The following is a 19,958-nucleotide window of genomic DNA, read 5'->3' as shown; positions in this document are numbered from 1 at the left end:
GATGATGATAAAATGGTTCAATAGAAAATTAGATAATATGATGATAGATAAAAGCTTATGCGGGCCGGTGTGCAGTCGACGCCAAAAATATGTTTACACTTTTGCACCTTACTCCTTTGTAATAAGGCGAAAAATGTAAACCTATTTTTGACGTCGACTATACAATGATACTATAACAATTGGACAGGTAACAATACAAATTAAAACCGATTATCTCTTTGTAACCTGCAGGAAATGTACTTGTACCTCATGTAAGTACCTAACAGAAAAGTTAAAATTAGCTGTTAGTACTTACATAGGGAAGTATATGTATTTATCCCCGTTCTCCACAAACTTACCTACAATTTAAACTTATTTTACCTGGAAACATAGTTACAATATGTACAGCTAGGAAAAAAACAACTTTTACGACACTATAATGGCCCGATTCTAACTTAAGATACGTCAATTAATAGATCTAGAAACGATATGGATTAGATATGGCAGTGTGAAATGTGACGTTTCTTCAAACAAACGTCACTTTTGAAACTGATACATCTAATCCATATCGTTTCTAGATCTATTAATTGACGTATCTTAAAGTTCGATTCGGGCAGTAACGCTCTCAAAAATATGTTTTTAACAATTTGTTGCACTCAAAATACGCTAATAATATTATATTGTTGAGCGCGTTCGTGTTTTTTATATGACTGACTCTGTACTCTACGCAAGTTAATAGTGCGATCATAAATCACGAAATTGAGATTAAAAACACATTATACGAGTACAGTATTAAACAAACGTATGATAATTTGGATACCGTCAGTCTCCTAGCTGGCGCGTGCACCGGAAAATGACCGGTACCGTTCGAATTTATATCGACACATTATACCATCATAAGTTTTTCACGAAATAAGCACGGGCAGAAAGTGCACTGCATTTAGCACGCGATGGCAATGTAGCGACTTAAAAACTTCGATGCAATTTCAGATTATAATTTCTGTACAATTATATACAATACATATAATAATATTCCGCACCAACATTTGTCTGTTTGACCCAATGGTTGACTGGTAGAGAATGCCTTCAGGCATTAAGTCCGCCATTTGTACATTTTTCCTGTGTTTGTGCAATAAAGTATAAGTAAATACATAATATGGCTTGAAAGACTACCCGTGCCAAGAAATATTTAGTAAAGCATAAAGAAAGAAAAAAATAGCAACCTTATGGTAGTTAGAGTAAATATTTTATATGTAGAGTAGGTACTACCCAAGTAACAATTTGTGGTTCTATAGTAGTCGATAGAACGTTTCGGAAATACCACCTATTGGCCTATAAAAGACTTAAGAAGATTGTATAAAGCCGAAATGGCGCATCTTATGTGCCATTCAGTGACATAGCAGTCCTGTAACAGTGTCAGTCGTGGCGTTTAAGGTCTATAAAAGTGATGTAATAATGACTCTTGTGCTAATTTGTTGTCAGTAACGCCATTATAGTGTTAATGTATACTATAGTAGCATTTGAGATTCCATTATAGTGCTTTTTTTATACTATAGTAGTATTTGAAATTCTATTACAGTGCTTTTTTATATTATTGTAGAATTCATAGTTCCTTTACTACGCAATTTGCTATATAGTTTTCCATCAAGTATTGTGAGTGGGTTTGAACGGTACTAAATAAAATGGTGATAAGTAAACACTTTATTAACATGCTTCATTTAGATGTCGAATAATTCGGTCCTTAGTGCAAAAAGTATATGCGACGGAAGTTTCACCGTTAGAATAGTATAAGGTTAATGAGGAATTTTATGGGCCCTCGATTTATTTATGTTTTTAATAAAATAATTTTATAAAATAATATGATATTCACCATAGTTACTACTTTACAGCCAAGAAGTAAATCCGACGCATTTATAGGCTAACTATAGAACTTACGGTGAAGTATTCACCGCCATCATGAATAAAATTAGGGTTCCAAAAGAATTTTGCTGTGACCCAGTTACACCTACAAACTCTTTAGAAAGACATAGGATTTTTATTGAATTTAGATGTAGTCATTATTACTGTTGCTTTCTTTTTCAGTGTGATTGGTAAAAAATATGCAAATTTTATGGTTGTATTAAATCATTGCTTGATAAATCTGAGCTACAATCACTAATATCACTGGGATCTTTTTTATCAATTCATTAATATAACAAATATTTTAGACGGAACCACATTATGTGGCTTAGGCTTGAACTTATATAAGCAAGATATAAGTAGACATTACAGGTCAAATTTATCATTTACAAGTAGTCGTTTTCTACCTTTATGTATCTAACTCGGTTTATAAAAGACATAAAAACTCAGCTATAACGCTGTTGTCTTTTAAAAGAAAAACCAAAACCACTATACAACGGTTTTGTGATATAAAAGAGAAATTGTGACGTTTACAGCGATGAGATATAATAGGGATTTAAAAACTACTAAAAAGCGCTTTTTAACGCTCTAAATATGTCCCAAAAACGCTACTATAGAGCAAAACAGTTTTATAATAGTGTTCATATGACTACTTAAGTATTATGTACTATAGCAGTTATCTCTAAAGCCACTATATCCTGAAATCGTTGTATAGTTGGGTTTTTGTCACTGTTAAAACACAAAACTATAGCGGCTAGCAGGGAACCTTAATAGCGCAAACTACTAAAGTATTATGTACTATAGCAGTGATCTCTAAAGCCACTATATCCTAAAATCGTTGTATAGTTGGGTTTTTGTCACTGTAAAAACACAAAACTATAGCGGCTTGCAGGGAACATTAATAGCGCAAACTACTAAAGTATTATGTACTATAGCAGTGATCTCTAAAGCCACTATATCCTAAATTAGTTGTATAGTTGGGTTTTTGTCACTGTAAAAACACAAAACTATAGCGGCTAGCAGGGAACCTTACTAGCGCAAACTACTAAAGTATTATGTACTATAGCAGTGATCTCTAAAGCCACTATATCCTAAAATCGTTGTATAGTTGGGTTTTTGTCACTGTAAAAACACAAAACTATAGCGGCTTGCAGGGAACCTTAATAGCGCAAACTACTAAAGTATTATGTACTATAGCAGTGATCCCTAAAGCCACTATATCCTAAAATCGTTGTATAGTTGGGTTTTTGTCACTGTTAAAACACAAAACTGTGAGGGGGCAGGTAGAGGAGCCTCACGGGGATGATGGGAATGAAAAGGCAGGATCCAGAGCGATGAGGGGTATTTATTATTTAAATAAAAAGGCACCTGTAACAATACAGGTTACGTGTTAACAGATAGGTATGTATAAAAACACTTTCGTAATTCAGAAGGTTAGAAATCAAATAACTTACAATATGTGCCTTGGTGATGATGTAGATATATATCTGGAAGGTGTGCAGGGCCATAAAACGAGCACTAAACTGAACTGCACGCACTTATGAATTATTACGTTTACTAATAAAAATCACACTTAAACGGTCGTGTTTAGAAACTTGGGAAGTACAGTCTGTTAGATTAAATGATGTTTATCGATCAGAGTATGGAATCGAACTGAAAATAAAAATCATTGAATGGAATTTGGAATAGGATTTGAATTTCAAAAGGGAATTTAGAATTTGTATGGTGCCAGAAATAGTATGAAGGTCGATAGTGTAACGCTTCGTTACACGCACCGTTACACTACCGGGGTCGCCCTGGAAGGGAAAATCCTGGGGCTTATGGCCAAAGGATTTTTCCGTAATGTAAATATAATGTAATGAATATGGGTATGAGTGATAAATTTAGAAGGTGGGGATGTTATATACAATGTTTATCATACAAGAGAGGCGATTTAAACATGCATACCAAAGGTCATTCATACATCATCTTATAAAATTTTGGTTAATTGTTTAACCAAAATAAGTTTCAATAGAGTACTCCTTTAAGTAGAGGACGTACTCATTAAATCGCTCTCCATTGGTATTAAGGCTTATTAATCAGTAACCACCCGCTGAATATTAATGAATCTAAATATAATATCTACAATAATGTGTACCTACAAAGAGTACGATTGTTGAAATTTATTCAACAAAATAATGCCGTATGGAATGTAGGATTACTATAAAATATCATAAGATAATTCCTTAATGGAATTAATAAATGTACTGTACGGTACGTATGTACCTAAGTACGTAAATATGAACGTTATGTCAAGGGAAGAAATATATAAATAAGTATTGTTCTAACTCTGGTAGAGTTAGCTTTGAATAACGTTATATGAACGTAATATAACGTTATATAAATTAAATAGTATAAATGAACGTATAAATTCGTACTAAGTAGGTATGTACGAAATGTAATGAGTCCGAAATGTATAATGGGGATGAGATATAATTATAAATGTATAACATTATATACAATATTTTACAAGTTAGGAGCTTAGGAGAAAAGTAGCTAAGTTTGAGCCAAATAAGAATCTAATTAAGGAAAAACAGTATATTGTTTATTTTAGAATTTTGGGGAGAGGTTTAAGGTCTCTAATATGCCATCGTCCGAGCATTTTGCCGGACATGTCTTGTAGGACATAGGGGCTGTCCATAAATTACGTCATCGATTTTTGACGATTTTTGACCCCCCCCCCCCCCCTATAATCATCCAAAAATCATGCTTCAAATGACCCCATTTCCTCCTACTTCATGCTACCGTCATCCGATGTCCAGACCCCCCCCCCCCTAATTTGAAATGACGTAATTTATGAATAGCCCCATATACTAAGGGTGATATTTTTTTTAGGATAGAACATTTAATAAACTTGGGTGCAAGTTTAGCAGAATAGTGTTTAGGAGAATTACTAATTGCGTAATTTCGTTTCCAGACGATGTCATTTTCGTTGAATTCGAAATGTTGGTGATGTTTATTATACGATGAAGAATTGGTTTGGTGTGCTCTCCAAAGACGGGCTTGTACTTCGGAGAAGACAGGCTGGAGAAGACCAAGATTATCAGCGTATTCGTCTCTGGGCGCGAATATAATATCATCTGTGAGATCAGATTTATCGTATGCTGATCCACATGTGACTAATTCGCGACCAAATACAAGGAAAGAAGGAGTATAATTTGTTGTTTCATTTACGGAAGTATTAATAGCAAATTGTATCTTATGTAGGTTGATATCCCAATTCCTGTGGTCATCCTGTATGAATGAGGATATTGCTGTGGTAACAACTTTATTATATCTCTCCACGGGATTTGGTTGGGCGCATTTAATTGCGCAATAGTGTATTTTTGGGATATGATAGGAGTGGAATAAATCCGTTGTCTCTTGACTAACGAATTGAGGACCATGGTCAAGAATTATGGTCTGTGGGATTCCGTACACTAGGAAAACTAGGTTTTCTAGAATATGAACGATTACTGATGAAGTAGCTCGTTTAATCGCAAAGAGGAGGCAATATTTTGAAAAACAGCAAGTAACGACAAAGATGAATCTGTTGTGTTTTAGTGTAGTAGGCAAGGGGCCGATCAAATCTATTGAAATGCATTGAAAGGGTCGAGAGCATTGCTTAGGTTTACCCATTAGGCCAAGTTTTAGTTGGGTTTGGTGTTTGCAAGCTAAGCAAGTCTCGCATTTGGCAATAAAATTTGAAATATCTTTGTACATTCCTGGCCAAAAATATTTCAATTTAACTTTATTGTATGTTTTAAATGTTCCGAAATGAGCGCAAGTTGGGGTGGAATGATTTTCTGTGATAATGGGTATTCTGTACTCTAGTGGGATAACTTCTTTCCAATTATACTCAGATTGGAGTAACGAAGGGGTTTTTGAGTATCGGTATAATTTATTATTATGTATTATGTAATCTGGAGTGGTGTTGGGGTTAGAACTGCATTTAGCGTAGATATTATTATACCAGTCGTCATTGGTATTAGAACTATTGTAGTTAATAACGTCTACTGAAGGTAAGCGTGATAAAGCGTCAGGGATTAGATGATCTTTACCACGTTTATGTTTAATTTCGAAGTTAAATGTAGATAGACGAATACTCCAGCGGGCTAGACGTCCGGTTGGATTATCTAGATGGAGAAACCATTGTAATGCGGAATGGTCTGTGTAGATTGTGAACTTTAAGCCGTTGTCAAGATAGCAACGCCAATGTTCTAGGGCTAGTAAGACACTTAAGAGTTCTCTTTCTGTAATTGAGTAATTTCTTTGGGGACCAGTTAGGGATTTGCTCATATAAGCAATGGGTTTCTCAACGCCATCAAATTCTTGGGTCAGCATGGCACCGATGCCGAAGCTGGATGCATCACAGTGGACTGCGAAGGGTTTTGAGAAGTCTGGGCAAGCAAGAACAGGGGTAGAGACTAGAGCTTCTTTAATGGATTTGAAGGCATTGTCTTCTAGTGATGTCCATTTAAATGGTGGTGCTTTTTTGGAAGTGGAGGTAAGTTTAGTTAGTGGTGCAACCTTTGTGCTGAAATCGGGGATAAAGCGTCTATACCAACTTGCTGTACCAAGGAACTTTTTAACTTCTCGAGGAGTTGTGGGAGGTGGGATGTTAAGTATTGCCTTAACCTTGTCAGGATCTGTTTGAAAGCCGTGTTCATTAACTATGTAACCAAGATATTTAAGTTCTTTTTTGAAAAATGAACACTTGGGGAAGTTTATAGTAATGTTGGCTTGTACTAGCCTTTGGTAAACTTTATTAAGTAAAGTGATGTGTTCATCGAAAGTATTACTTATGATGATAATATCATCTAAGTAGGTAAATACTGAGTTATCAAGGTTTTCAGAAGGGAATAACGCATCCATAAAGCGTTGTTGGGTAGCAGGGGCATTAGTCAATCCAAAAGGCATTACGCGAAACATGTACATGCCTTTTGAGGGTACGTGGAAACTAGTTTTAGGTCTATCAGAGGGGCGTAGGGGTATTTCCCAAAATGCTTTTGCTATGTCTATCGATGATAGATATTTAGCATTTTTTAGATTATCTAAAATGTCAGAAATGAGTGGGAGTTTGTAGGCATCTTTGCGCGTAATCGAATTTAGTTTACGGCTGTCGATGCAAAAACGCCACGTTCCATCTTTTTTAGGAGTTATTATGACAGGGTTTAGCCATGGGCTTTCACAGGGTTCGATAACATTAAGCTTTAGCATTTCATCAACTTCTTTGCATAAAGCTTTTTGTTTCTCTGGAGAAAGCCTATAGCATCGCTGTTTGATTGGTGGATGGTCACCGGTATCTATGTGATGTTCAATGAGGTGGGTTCGTCCTAAGGGTTTGGTTTCTGTTGAAATATTTTTAAATTTTTCAATAATAGTATCTGAAATTAACTGTTGAGTTTCAGAAAGGTTGTCATAATTAGTGATGTGTTGGTCACAGGTGGAAATAACTAGGGTATCTATATGTTTATCAGAATATGACGTTATGTCAGGTAATATGTGGGGAGCTATATTGAATTTTCTCCAAAAAATTGTGCCTAGAATCAAGGGTTGCTTTACAGTAGGGATAACATGAGCGGTAATAATAGCCACAATATTTTTGTACGAAATTGGTAGTTGAATTGTACCAATAGAGTATATAGGGTAGCCGTCGGCTACAGAGCCTACGACTTTATGGTCGTAATTTATGGTAAAATTGTGGGATAAGAGAATTTTATGGGAATTATTTCCGAAAATAGTTAAAACACTGCCACTGTCTAAGAGGCCACATAAAGTTAAATTATTTGTCTGGATGTTGACATAAGGTCGTTCATCGTATGGATCTTGAGTGAAAAGTGCTGATGTAGTATTGTATGATGACATAAATAATTTAATGGTATCTAACCATTGGTTCCATTCTGTAGCAGTAGTTTTATTTAAGTTACTTTTCTCCTTTATGCGTTTTTTGGAAATTTATGGCAAACTATACATTTTGCAAAAGTGACATTTTGTTTGCCACAGCGGAAGCATACTATATTTTTACTTGTACAAATATCTAAAGAGTGATCGTTTGTTCTGCAACGCGGAAAGGAGTAACGTAACGTAGAAGGTGGTGCTGTTACAGTATGGACCGGTTTATTAAATGGGAATGGTGGTATATACGGTTGGGAAGGGGGGGTGTTGAATAATTTGATATCTAGACTAGCATAATCCAGAATTTGGGACTAACCTGGTGTGTGACGTGAATACCGCTACCCAGGGGCCCCTGTCCTTCGATGATGAATGTAGTAATCTCATAGGCTGGCGTCGCTAGACTTCTTCTATTTGTGCTGAACACTTTGATCTTTGATTTTGGGTCTTTATATGGCTCAAGCTTACGGAGCGAGCAGTCAGCGGCGGCGATTTCGATTATGATATCGTTAGGAATGTGTATATGGCAACACTCGAGCTTCCAGTGTTGCGCGCTTTCAAAAAAGCGTTCCGTTGCAGGCGTATCCCGTTTTGGAATATGCTAGTCGATTAAAGTATTAACCGATTTAAAAATAATGAAAAGAAAATACGTAGTATTTGTGCGTACATATACAAAAGTACCGAACATGCCGCCGGCCATAAAATAATGCTTATTTTATTTAAGAACTATCATACAGAATGCTATTCTAACTTAGGACTAAAAACATGTAATGCTATACCTAAGAGATGCCTATTCAACAGGCAGTGGGCAGACCTTAACTACAGGTCGCTTTGTAAGAGTATTACCGATGCGTACAGTTACGACTCTGGTAATACCGTCGGCGCCGGGATGCAGTTGATGCACGCGCGCGAGACGCCATTGCAATGGTGGCAGTGTGTTATCTATCAACACTACTACAGAACCCTCCCGAAGGGGTGTGTTAGTATTGTCGTGGAACCATTTACCTCTTGGTTGAAGCTGGTGTAAATATTCTACGCTCCAGCGTTTCCAAAAATGTTGAACAGCTTGTTGAATAACCTGCCATCTAGCGAGGCGGTTTGGATTGTCGTTAGACAAGTCGAATTCAGGTAAAGACGTTAATGGTTCCCCGATGAGGAAATGTCCAGGAGTAAGGGGTAATGGATCAGTCGGATCATTACTGAGTTGACAGAGGGGTCTTGAATTACAGACCGCTTCAATTTGACAGATTAAAGTATTAAATTCGTCCTGAGTTAGTTTTAGTGTACCTATGACACGATGTAAGTGTCGTTTCAGACTACCTACGGCTCGTTCGACGAGACCGGCAAAATGCGAAGCATATGGAGGATTAAACTGCCAGGTGATTTGCATGTTTGTCAGCTGGCTGTTTATAGCAGTCTGATTTGATTCGTTTCGCAGAAACGTGAAAAGTTCGGAAAGATACCTGTCGCAACCTACAAAGTTCCGTCCGCAATCGGAACGGATTGTTTTGCAATACCCGCGTCGGGATATGAACCTACGTAATGCGTTCAGAAAAGATTCGGTTGAGAGATCGGGAACTAATTCCAAATGGATTGCTTTCGTTGATTGGCAAACGAACACGCATACATATGATTTATAAACTTTCGCGTTACGAAGTTTACTTGATTTAAGAAAGAAATGTCCCGCAAAATCAACGGAAGTATTTAAAAAGGGACGAAGTGATCGAACCCTAGTAGTAGGTAATTGAGCCATTGATGGCTGTGGTGCGACAGGTCGTGCACGAACACAAGATACGCAGCGTCGTGTACGCATACGCACAGCATCGCGAGCACACAGGATCCAGTAGGTCTGTGCGAGGGCAAACTGTAAAGTTTGAGGTCCCACATGTAAATGTGTTTTATGATAGAAATCTATCAGAAGATTCGTGAAATGATGTTTCTTGGGTAACAGAATTTGATGCTTGGCATCATACGGTACGTTGGCCCGATTTATTCTGCCGCCGACCCTTAGGAGTCCGGCCTCGTCCAAGAAAGGTTTCAGTTTCTGAAGACGTTTGGTACATCTGTCGTCGTCTTTGAGACGCGAGATATCTTCAGAAAAGCATTCACTTTGGACAAGTGATATAATTCGACTGAAAGCTTGTTTCGTCTCAGGAACTGTGACATGTTTAGTCGTGGGACTATTGGCTTTACGACATTTGTTTATGAATCGTAACATATACGAAATGACGCGTAGTATCCTTGGAAGCGATGAGAATCGCTCAATGAACTCTAAGCTTTTAGGTTCATTGGTTTGTGTGAGAAGAACATGTTTGCGACGTTCTTCGTCGGTGTGGCATATGACGTTAGCCTGAGGCCACTCAGACTCAGTTTTACTGAGCCAAGCAGGTCCCGTGAACCATAGTTGATGGTTCAACTGAGATGGGAGAACACCACGCGACGCTGGGTCTGCGGGGTTGTCTGCGGATTGAACGTGGTGCCACTGCGAGGCAGGCACGTTGCTTGTTGTCTCTGCTATGCGGTTAGACACGTATGTCCGCCACTTGTCTGGAGACGAACGTAACCAGGCAAGAGTTATAGTGGAATCGGACCAAGCGTAGACTTGGTCGAAAGATAATCTACTGCTGTAAGCAGTGAGGACCTTTTTTATCAATTTTGATAATAGATGAGCACCACATAGCTCCAATCTCGGGATAGTGAGCCGTTTCAAAGGCGCAACTTTTGTTTTGCCTATGAGAAGGTGGGTGCTGATGGCACCGTTCGAATCAACGACACGAATGTAGACGCAGGCGGCGTACGCCTTTTCAGATGCGTCTGAAAAACCATGAAGTGACACTTGATGTGTGCTAGGAAGCACATGACGAGGTAACGCAATATCTTGTAGCAACGGCAGTTCGTCGATGAACCGAAACCACAAGTCACAGATACCCGGTGGAGGGGCAGCATCCCAACCTGAGCCTGATACCCATAAAAGTTGGATTAAATGCTTCACGAATACAGTCACTGGACTTAGAAATCCGAGGGGATCATAAATCTTAGCGATTTCTGACAACATTATACGCTTTGTACATTTGCGTGAGTTAGCTACTCCATCCGTTTGATAGGAAAAAACGTCAGATTTAGGGTTCCACTTGAGCCCTAAGACCTTGACGGACGTGTCAGTGTCAAGTGCTGACAGAATGAGTGCGTCATCGTGATTGGAAGCATCATCGTTTAAATGCGATAAAAACTCAGGATTATTACTGGTCCATTTGCGGAGTTCGAAGGTTCCTGCTTTGCAAATGGAAGTTAGCTGATGCTGAAGAGTGATAGCATCTTCAACTGTATCAACTCCAGTAACGACATCATCAACGAATACTTCGTTGAGAAGTACTTGCGAGGCAAGTGGAAAGTTAGCAGCTTCATCAATTGCTAATTGACGAAGTGTTCGCAAAGCGAGAAAAGGCGCGGAAGCGACGCCGAATGTGACAGAGCACATACGATATTCCTTTACGGGATCATGTGGAGAGAATCTCCAAAGAATCCGATGGAAGTCACGGTGTTCTTTACAAAGACCGATGTAGCGATACATCATTTTGAGATCAGCCGTAAAGACGATTTTATGAAGTCTGTACTTCAATAAAATTTCAGAAATGTCTTGATGCAATTTCTGACCCGTGAGAAGATTATCGTTAAGAGAACGACCTGACGTAGTCTTACATGAAGCGTCGTACACGATACGATACTTCGTAGTAACTGTACTGGATGTGGAACTCTTCACCACAACGTGGTGTGGTAGGTAGTAGGGGGGAGTGCCAGGACTCGTTGAATCAGTGACTGGCTCCATATGTCCCAAGTCTAAATATTCTTGGATACATTTGTTATAGTTCTCCCGTAAGGCAGGGTCGAGAGACAGACGTGCCTCTAGTTTAGTTAAACGTGAGAGAGCTATACCACGAGAATCGCCCAAGGGCGGAGCATTTTCTTTGAAGGGTAGAGAAACTGTATATTTCCCATTTGCATCTCGTGTGTGAGTATCGACGAAGATCGACTCACAGCGTAATTCATCTTTTGTAAGGTGTGGATGTTCTGGTATGGATTCCAATTCCCAGAACTTTTGAAGTTTCATGTCAAGTTGGCAAGTGCTCAAGTTGACACTTAGTCGTTTCATACTTTCATATGAAATTCTACCACCTATCAAATAACCAAAAATACTGTTGATGGCCACGGGTGTGCCCGGTGGACCCTTGATATTATCCAGTAGCAGTATGCTATCAAGATAATCAGATCCCAGTAGCAGTTCAACAGGCCGCGTTGAACGCAGTTCTGGGTCCGCTAGATCAAGCTTTTGAAGGTGTTGAAACTTCTGAATATTCCCAATCGATTTAGGAATGTAAGCTATGTAGCTTGTCAAGTCCGGTATGATATAAGCTTCGATGTGAAGCTTCGGTTCGGGTTTATTGTGGGGTGTGACCTCGCACAACACGTAACCACGTGGTCGGACTTCGCCACCAATACCGGAGAGAGTGGTACCCGGCTGCGCGGCGTACCGCGGCAGGCCGAGACGTTGGACGCACGACTCAGAAATGAGTGTGGTCTGCGAACCTTGATCCACAAGGGTTCGCACGGACCGCGGCGTGTAAGGCCCCTGGTTCAAGGGTCGTAGATTTACAAGCGCAGTCGTGAGTAAGACCGTACAGTTCTTACTCGAAGGTTGCCCCGTAGTTCCATGTAATGGAGTGGGCGTGGAGATTTCCGCTACTGAGCGCAACTCAGGGGAAGAAGAAGACTCCGTAGTCAGTAAGACGTTTGGAGGAGGCGCATCTTCATGCAATGAAGAGTGGTGCCTTTGAGTGCAGACGCGGCAAGCATGGCGCGACTTGCAGTCCTTAGACTCGTGACCACTAAATAAACAATTGGTACAAAGTTTATTTTGTTCCACGAAATGTTTTCGTTCCTTTAAAGTGAGCGTATTAAACTTCTCACATTTATATAAGGGATGTGCATTCTCCTTACAATACGCGCATTTAATTTTATTTAAATAATCCACCGCAGTTGTAGCATGTATGCTCATAGCACGCGAGTTACGCGCAAAAGAAGAATTAGTATTGCGCGGTGCATTATATTGCACATCGGAGTGCGCGCGAGTAAGCGACATTGCACGTTTTCCCGCCATAGCATGGCGCGATGACGTCACCGCAGCTGACCGGGCCGAGCCGGCCGCTCCGCCAGCAGCAGCGAGCGCGGGCGCCGCGCGCTGCGCAGGCCCCGCGGAGGTACTTGCAGTACGCGCGGACGCGGTCATCACTTCAGATGCCGCTAATTCCTTATCGAGAAAATCGAGTAATTCGGTCACGTCAGGAATTTCACATGAAGTTTTCAATGATAATTCAAAACGCCTACGAATATTAGGTGTAATTTTGCGTAGCAAAATATTTAAAAGTACGAAACTCCAGTCATCAACTGGTAAACCTAAGGATTTTAAGGCAGTTATATTCTCGTGATAACTATTCATCAAGTTACGTAAACTTGATTCAACATTTTTCTCGTTAACTGACTCACAGTCAAAAATGTTGTCGAAATGTTTTGTTGAAATAATTCGCTTATTTTCATAACGCGAAATTAATACATGTAAGGCATTTTCGTAATTAGAATCCGTAACAGGAATAGACTTGATAAGATTATACGGTTCATCTTTTAAAAACAATAACAAATACCGGAAGCGTTCGACATTTGTCAAAGTGACATTGTCATGTACAAGTGATTTAAATAAATCATAGAAAGCATTCCATTCAGTTAGAACACCTGTGAACGTTTGAAGCGATAAGCGCGGTAAACGAATATGCGATTGATTTGATTGCTGAGCGCAGCAACTCGCATGTGACACCCCATTAAGTCCGCCGCAAGCAGACGTAAATGACGCAATGCTTTGTTTACGCTCCTCCTTAAGTGTATCTAAGGCAACTTGCACCTTAAAATACAAGGAATCGAATTGATTTCTAACAGCTAAATTATCATCGCGGTTGAATGACTCATTCTTTGCCGATAACTTTTCAATTTTCGCTTGAACTTGGAAAAATGATTTTTTGATTGAGGCTAACTCTTTAACTCGAACTCGGAATTCGGCTGCATTATTCGAACAGTCTACAATTTTTTGAATATTGTTAATCGCTAAATCACGTTCGAATGTCAATTGTTCAATCTCCATAGCGGTCATTTTGTAAGAGATTGAGTTATTATACTGTGTAAAATAATAATGTTATCACGAGATAAGAGATGATTAAACTATGTATAGTATATACGTTATGTTAAGTTTTAAGATCTCTAAAATGGCTAGGTACTAGCAAAGTGTTAGTTAGTTAATAAAATAATAATACAATTTGTCGCAAATTAAAAGTAAGTTGTATTTTAACATGCAATGTTAAAGACAAAGATAGTATTTCCTGTCGGTAGAACCCGAGCTAAAGAAATGTGAACTCTGTGCCGTACGCAATACGAGCGACAGTTTATTCGATACTGTAATTGTGACAGCAAACGATAACTTGGTTTTCCGGTACGTTATACCTGACCCTTAAAATTACACTTAAGTACGTAAATACTAAATGTAATGGAATGTACGTTGTACAAAATAACGAAATGCGTTGCGACAAATTATATTTAGACCTATTACAACTAGGCAAATGATTCCTCGCGCGCCGTTGTATGGAACTACCGCCCGGTTATCGGAAATAAAGACGGATGTAATTTCGCAAAAAGTGCTCAAAACCATATGAAACTATATATACTTAGAATGATCTCGTTGAGATCTAACTGTACGTATCAGTATTTTTGAGAAATATCGCACGACGTTGTCGGAAACTCGATATTTATAATTGTAAGCGGAGGTAGGTTCTCGCAAGCTTACGAACAAAGACAAAGGAATTTACTTGAAATTACTATTGTACAGCACAAATATTAAGTATACAACGATACCAGATAGTAAGATCCGGCTCGAACACAATTATGTTGAATAATTTGATATCTAGACTAGCATAATCCAGAATTTGGGACTAACCTGGTGTGTGACGTGAATACCGCTACCCAGGGGCCCCTGTCCTTCGATGATGAATGTAGTAATCTCATAGGCTGGCGTCGCTAGACTTCTTCTATTTGTGCTGAACACTTTGATCTTTGATTTTGGGTCTTTATATGGCTCAAGCTTACGGAGCGAGCAGTCAGCGGCGGCGATTTCGATTATGATATCGTTAGGAATGTGTATATGGCAACACTCGAGCTTCCAGTGTTGCGCGCTTTCAAAAAAGCGTTCCGTTGCAGGCGTATCCCGTTTTGGAATATGCTAGTCGATTAAAGTATTAACCGATTTAAAAATAATGAAAAGAAAATACGTAGTATTTGTGCGTACATATACAAAAGTACCGAACAGGGGGTATGGTTAGAATCTTGTTGAATGTTGGTATAGTTGCTAGAGCTGTAAGTAGAGGTAGTATTACAGCTTTCGTACCATTTGCACGATTGGAATAATGTGTCTATAGACGTAACATTTGTAGGAACTAATCTGGAACTGTAATAAGGGCTCATGTTTCTACGGAGGATATCTATTTTTTGTTTTTCAGAAAGGGGTTCATGTAATTTGGAAAAGAGGGCTTCCATGGCTGAAAAATACATTATTATTCGTTCATGTTGTTTTTGTTTACGGGAATGTATATTTTGTAGTAAGTTGTGGTCATGGTCATGTAATTCGAAATCTTTTAAGAAGTGGGTTTTAAATGTTTTCCAATCTGTAAGGGTTGTTTTCTTTGACCTATACCAATCTAAAGGAATGCCTGATAAAAAATCGTATATATATTTGTGTAAGCGTTTGTCGTCAATGTTACGCGCAATTGCAAACTCTTCGATGTTTCGAATAAAATCATAAGGGCAACTATCGCCTTTATAGTTGAATTTTTTAAAATCGCTTGGTTTTGCTTCAGAGAGGTTGGTTAATTTTCGAGCAAGTAGGTCTAAATTTGTGGAATCATCTATCAAAGAGGTTGCTGACGCGTAAGTTGACGTTGTTGTTGACGGTTGTGACATGTTAAATTTTGTTTGACATTTTGACAATAATTCGCATATTTTCGAATAGTTGTCAATAATTTCTGGAGATAATTCAGTGGTAATATAGAGACGTTCTATTCTGTTATATAAATGAAATAAGAAAACCGCTATTCTATCGTGCTTCGCTTGGTTGGTGGTCGCAAGCTGTAGCTGAGAAGAAACTATTGTGAGGCATCTGCTAATTTCGGTGATATCCTGTTCAAGATCATATGGGCTGGAGAGATTCGAACACGGGTCCGCGAATAAATTTGGAGTGAGGAGCTGTCTTAAATCATCAGCCTGCGCGGTGGCTGGGAACTGAATGTTCCTGAGTTTGAGCTCATAGATGAGTTCAGGTTTATTTAATAGTGCTGGATTCATTGTTTATTAAAGTGGATACCTATCACGAAGAGAATACCTAACTGATGTTATCAATATAAATAAAATATGTAGTTATTAAATTTTATTTTTTATTGAATCGAAAGGAGAAGTTTATTGTGATATTAGGCTTAGTTGTGTATATTTATTTAATCGGGTGAAGGATAAGCTATCGGATTATCTCCAACAGTACTGCCGTAAGTCAGGATTGGCTCGCACTTCAGTGACTCCAAGGAGTTTTAAAAACACTTAGGATTGAAACCAATTTGTGAGATTTCAGTGGAAATCTTGGATTGTGTAATTGTATGTGATAGATGTTTTGTGTAATCACTATGTTAAGAGTTTTGTTACGTGGCGCGACAAAAAGCGTTGGACGCTGGCATAATAGGGATTAGAAAATAGATATAGATAAATTGGTATAAGATGATGAATGATGATAGATGCGTGATTATGTATATGTAATTGGTTATTTAAGGGGGGAATTTTGGTTAAACGGTTGAGGATTAGATAAAAGGTTGGTTGTAAAATAGAAAATTAAATAAAATGATGTTAGGCCGAGAGATATTGCGAAAATTTGAGTTGGGTCGACTATAACCTTTTAGAATTTTGAAAAGATCTTAAAGCTAGCAATTACAAACAATATAAAAAAAAAAAATTGGTAGAAAAAGGAAAAATGTAGAACTGGAACAGCTGGTTGCGGTTGTTGGGTAGGAGCAGGTGCTGGCACGGAGGAACTGGAACGGGCTGCTCAGCGTCGTAGGCGGGTGGGTGTCTTGTCAGGTCCGGGTTTGAGCACGTTGGTGGCGCCAGTGTGAGGGGGCAGGTAGAGGAGCCTCACGGGGATGATGGGAATGAAAAGGCAGGATCCAGAGCGATGAGGGGTATTTATTATTTAAATAAAAAGGCACCTGTAACAATACAGGTTACGTGTTAACAGATAGGTATGTATAAAAACACTTTCGTAATTCAGAAGGTTAGAAATCAAATAACTTACAATATGTGCCTTGGTGATGATGTAGATATATATCTGGAAGGTGTGCAGGGCCATAAAACGAGCACTAAACTGAACTGCACGCACTTATGAATTATTACGTTTACTAATAAAAATCACACTTAAACGGTCGTGTTTAGAAACTTGGGAAGTACAGTCTGTTAGATTAAATGATGTTTATCGATCAGAGTATGGAATCGAACTGAAAATAAAAATCATTGAATGGAATTTGGAATAGGATTTGAATTTCAAAAGGGAATTTAGAATTTGTATGGTGTCAGAAATAGTATGAAGGTCGATAGTGTAACGCTTCGTTACACGCACCGTTACAAAAACTATAGCGGCTACAAAGGGAACCTTAATAGCGCAAATTAGTTGCATAAAAGTGATTCCAAATACTATTATACAGTAATATTGCTCTATAGTGGTTATATTTGAACCTGTTATAGTACACCTGTTATAGGCATAACGGCTCTATAAAATGATGAAGTAAACCTTTACATCAATTGCTTAGGGGTCATCCATTAATTACGTCACACGAATTTCTAGGTTTTTTGACCCCCCCCCCCCCCTTGTCACATTTGGTCACATTTGGCAAACCCCTCCCCCCTAGTGTGACGTCACATTTTTTCTACGAAATCGCCAAATCGAATGAAGTAAGTACCTAAGTATTATTAATATTTTATCAAAATATTTTTGACGATATAAATATCAGTAATTTTATAACCCAAAACTGCTTAGGAAAGAAAATTAAAAGAAAAAAACCATTATCGTTTTAAAAACTTGTTATTTAAATGTACAGCGAATAAAATAATTTAAAAAAAAATTTCGGTTACTGATGAAGTTAAAGTGACGTCACAAAGTTTGTGTCTCCCCCCTCCCCCATGTCACAATATGTCACATTTTCTTGACCCCCTCCCTCCCCCTAAACGTGTGACGTAATATATTCTATAATAGAATATATTAGCTGTATAAGCCTATAGAGCAAAAAGGTGTTGCCAAACGCTTTTATACGACCGACCTTAATACGACGTCTATACAAGCTTTTAGCGATAAACACTAAAATTATAGGACTAAAATGTTACTTGGGTATTGACTACACTGTTAACTGACAGTTCGTAAACCTTATTACAAAATGCATAAGGTCCACCGATGGACAGTTAAAGAGTGTTGCTGTTTGTATGTAGCATAATATGCATCATCATTTTGTATCAAAACTTTTAGAAGTATCAAAGTTCATGCAGGCTTAACATTTGTTCAGTATTAGCTCTATTCTATTGAATATCTACAATTTGTATATAGGTGAAAAGAATTGAGACTTGTATAAATAGTTTGTGACAGATATTTTCAGTAAGAGATCGAGGTTTTTGAACTTCGCGATGCGCGTGATTGACATACTAAATAGTTTGATTTAAAATTAAAACAGATGGCGCGGAAGCGGCGGTGCTTGGATCACTGGCGGCAAATCCGGTCATGCGTTTTTAATGGATGATTCTATCCGGGCTACTAAAATTGTCGAAATTGTAAAGTTCCGAAGATAACAAAATATTATAGGGTACAGTATATAAAAAGTAAAAATATATAAATAGAAAAGATAACTTCCACCGGATCTTAAAAAATATCAACATTACAATTTCACTAAAATAAAATAAAACCAAGAAACAAACTGCACCCAACTGCAATTGATTACTCAGCTCGGTTTGAAGCACGCCAACCTATTAAGCATTAACGAAGGATAAACGCAAGGAACTGCCGAACTGCAGGTCGCGTGAGTGAGTGAATTAGGATTTATCGCGGGAGCTTTCCAGGGGGCCCGCGATGGCGGCCATTATTTCTTTGGCAGGATTAAGAAAAATGTCTTTGGAAAATAAAAATGCCTTGTAGGCCAGATAGATACATATTGTTGCCGGGTTTATTCATTTCGAGACTGCCATTTTAGCGGCCGGCAATGGATCGCCAATATTCCCATACATCACTATTGGCTGAGGCTGGCAAAATGAGTTTGACCGCACGTCATGTGCCGCGCCGCACATTGAACATCGAATTTCAGTTCAGTAGGTATCAAGTGTAATAGGTGCATAGAATTCTTGGACTAGCAGGAAAACAAACAAAAGTATGATTTATAATAAGGAAACCATAACTGCTGTACTATGCACCGTAAAATATTTAAACTTCCCCATATTATCACATAATTCACATACCATATTCGCCCATTAACCTTTCATTAAGGAAATGGTCATTAAAAACTATTAAAAAGCGTGTGCGCAATGAGCAATTTCCGTTGGTCCCGGTTCGATACAGACCGGACTGTTGTTCAAAACACCGACACAGACCAACATAAGTCTGACGTCTATTTGTGCACAGTTGTTACGTGTCTAGGGATCAAGTTATATAAGGTGCTGATTGGAGCTGGAGACTAAATATTTTGGGAATAGATAAAGCGCCTGCAGCGGAACACTGCATTCTGCAGATTTACGAGGTTTCCAGCCGTTTCGGATAACGTTTTAGATACTTTACTACCTAAACTAAATATGTGAGGAAATGAGGAAGACGAATGATGTACACTGATATGATATTGTACATGTTTAGCTGTTGTAGCGTTTGTGGATAATACGAGCTGCTATGTACACACTGAGAGAAAAATCACCACCAGGAATTAATAAACAGTTCTGTACTGGGGGAAAAAATGAAGTTTTAGTAGTAATCATGGAAGTTTCACTATTTCTGTAAAATTTATTTATTTCTA

The 19,958-nt window shown here is 38.4% G+C and overlaps 2 protein-coding genes across 2 annotated transcripts in view; both read right to left on the bottom strand.

Moving 5' to 3' along the window:
- LOC134799569 (myosin-I heavy chain) overlaps nucleotides 1-19,958 on the bottom strand; it is a 119,020-nt gene that overhangs the window by 76,479 nt on the left and 22,583 nt on the right. The window lies entirely within an intron of this gene.
- Nucleotides 9,496-13,075, bottom strand: LOC134799699 (uncharacterized). The gene is made up of 3 exons (XM_063772135.1): nucleotides 12,978-13,075; nucleotides 9,765-12,674; nucleotides 9,496-9,655 (listed from the first exon to the last, which is right to left on the bottom strand). The coding sequence occupies exons 1-3, from the start codon at nucleotides 13,073-13,075 to the stop codon at nucleotides 9,496-9,498; spliced, it is 3,168 nt and encodes a 1,055-aa protein (XP_063628205.1).

Source organism: Cydia splendana, chromosome 18 (assembly GCF_910591565.1).
Source record: "Cydia splendana chromosome 18, ilCydSple1.2, whole genome shotgun sequence".
NCBI classification, from domain to species: Eukaryota; Metazoa; Arthropoda; class Insecta; order Lepidoptera; family Tortricidae; genus Cydia; species Cydia splendana.
The sequence above is the reverse complement of the archived record's forward strand: the minus strand, read 5'-3'. Positions and strand labels throughout refer to the sequence as shown.

What these genes read in the sequence shown, in the direction of transcription:
- LOC134799699 (XM_063772135.1), bottom strand. Translation starts at nt 13,075, where the DNA reads ATGACCGCGTCCGCGCGTACTGCAAGTACCTCCGCGGGGCCTGCGCAG. An exon ending in GGAGCGGCCGGCTCGGCCCG is followed by an intron (nt 12,675 to 12,977) that starts GTCAGCTGCGGT and finishes TTGTTTATTTAG; the next exon opens with TGGTCACGAGTCTAAGGACT. An exon ending in ATAAATCGGGCCAACGTACC is followed by an intron (nt 9,656 to 9,764) that starts GTATGATGCCAA and finishes CAAACTTTACAG; the next exon opens with TTTGCCCTCGCACAGACCTA.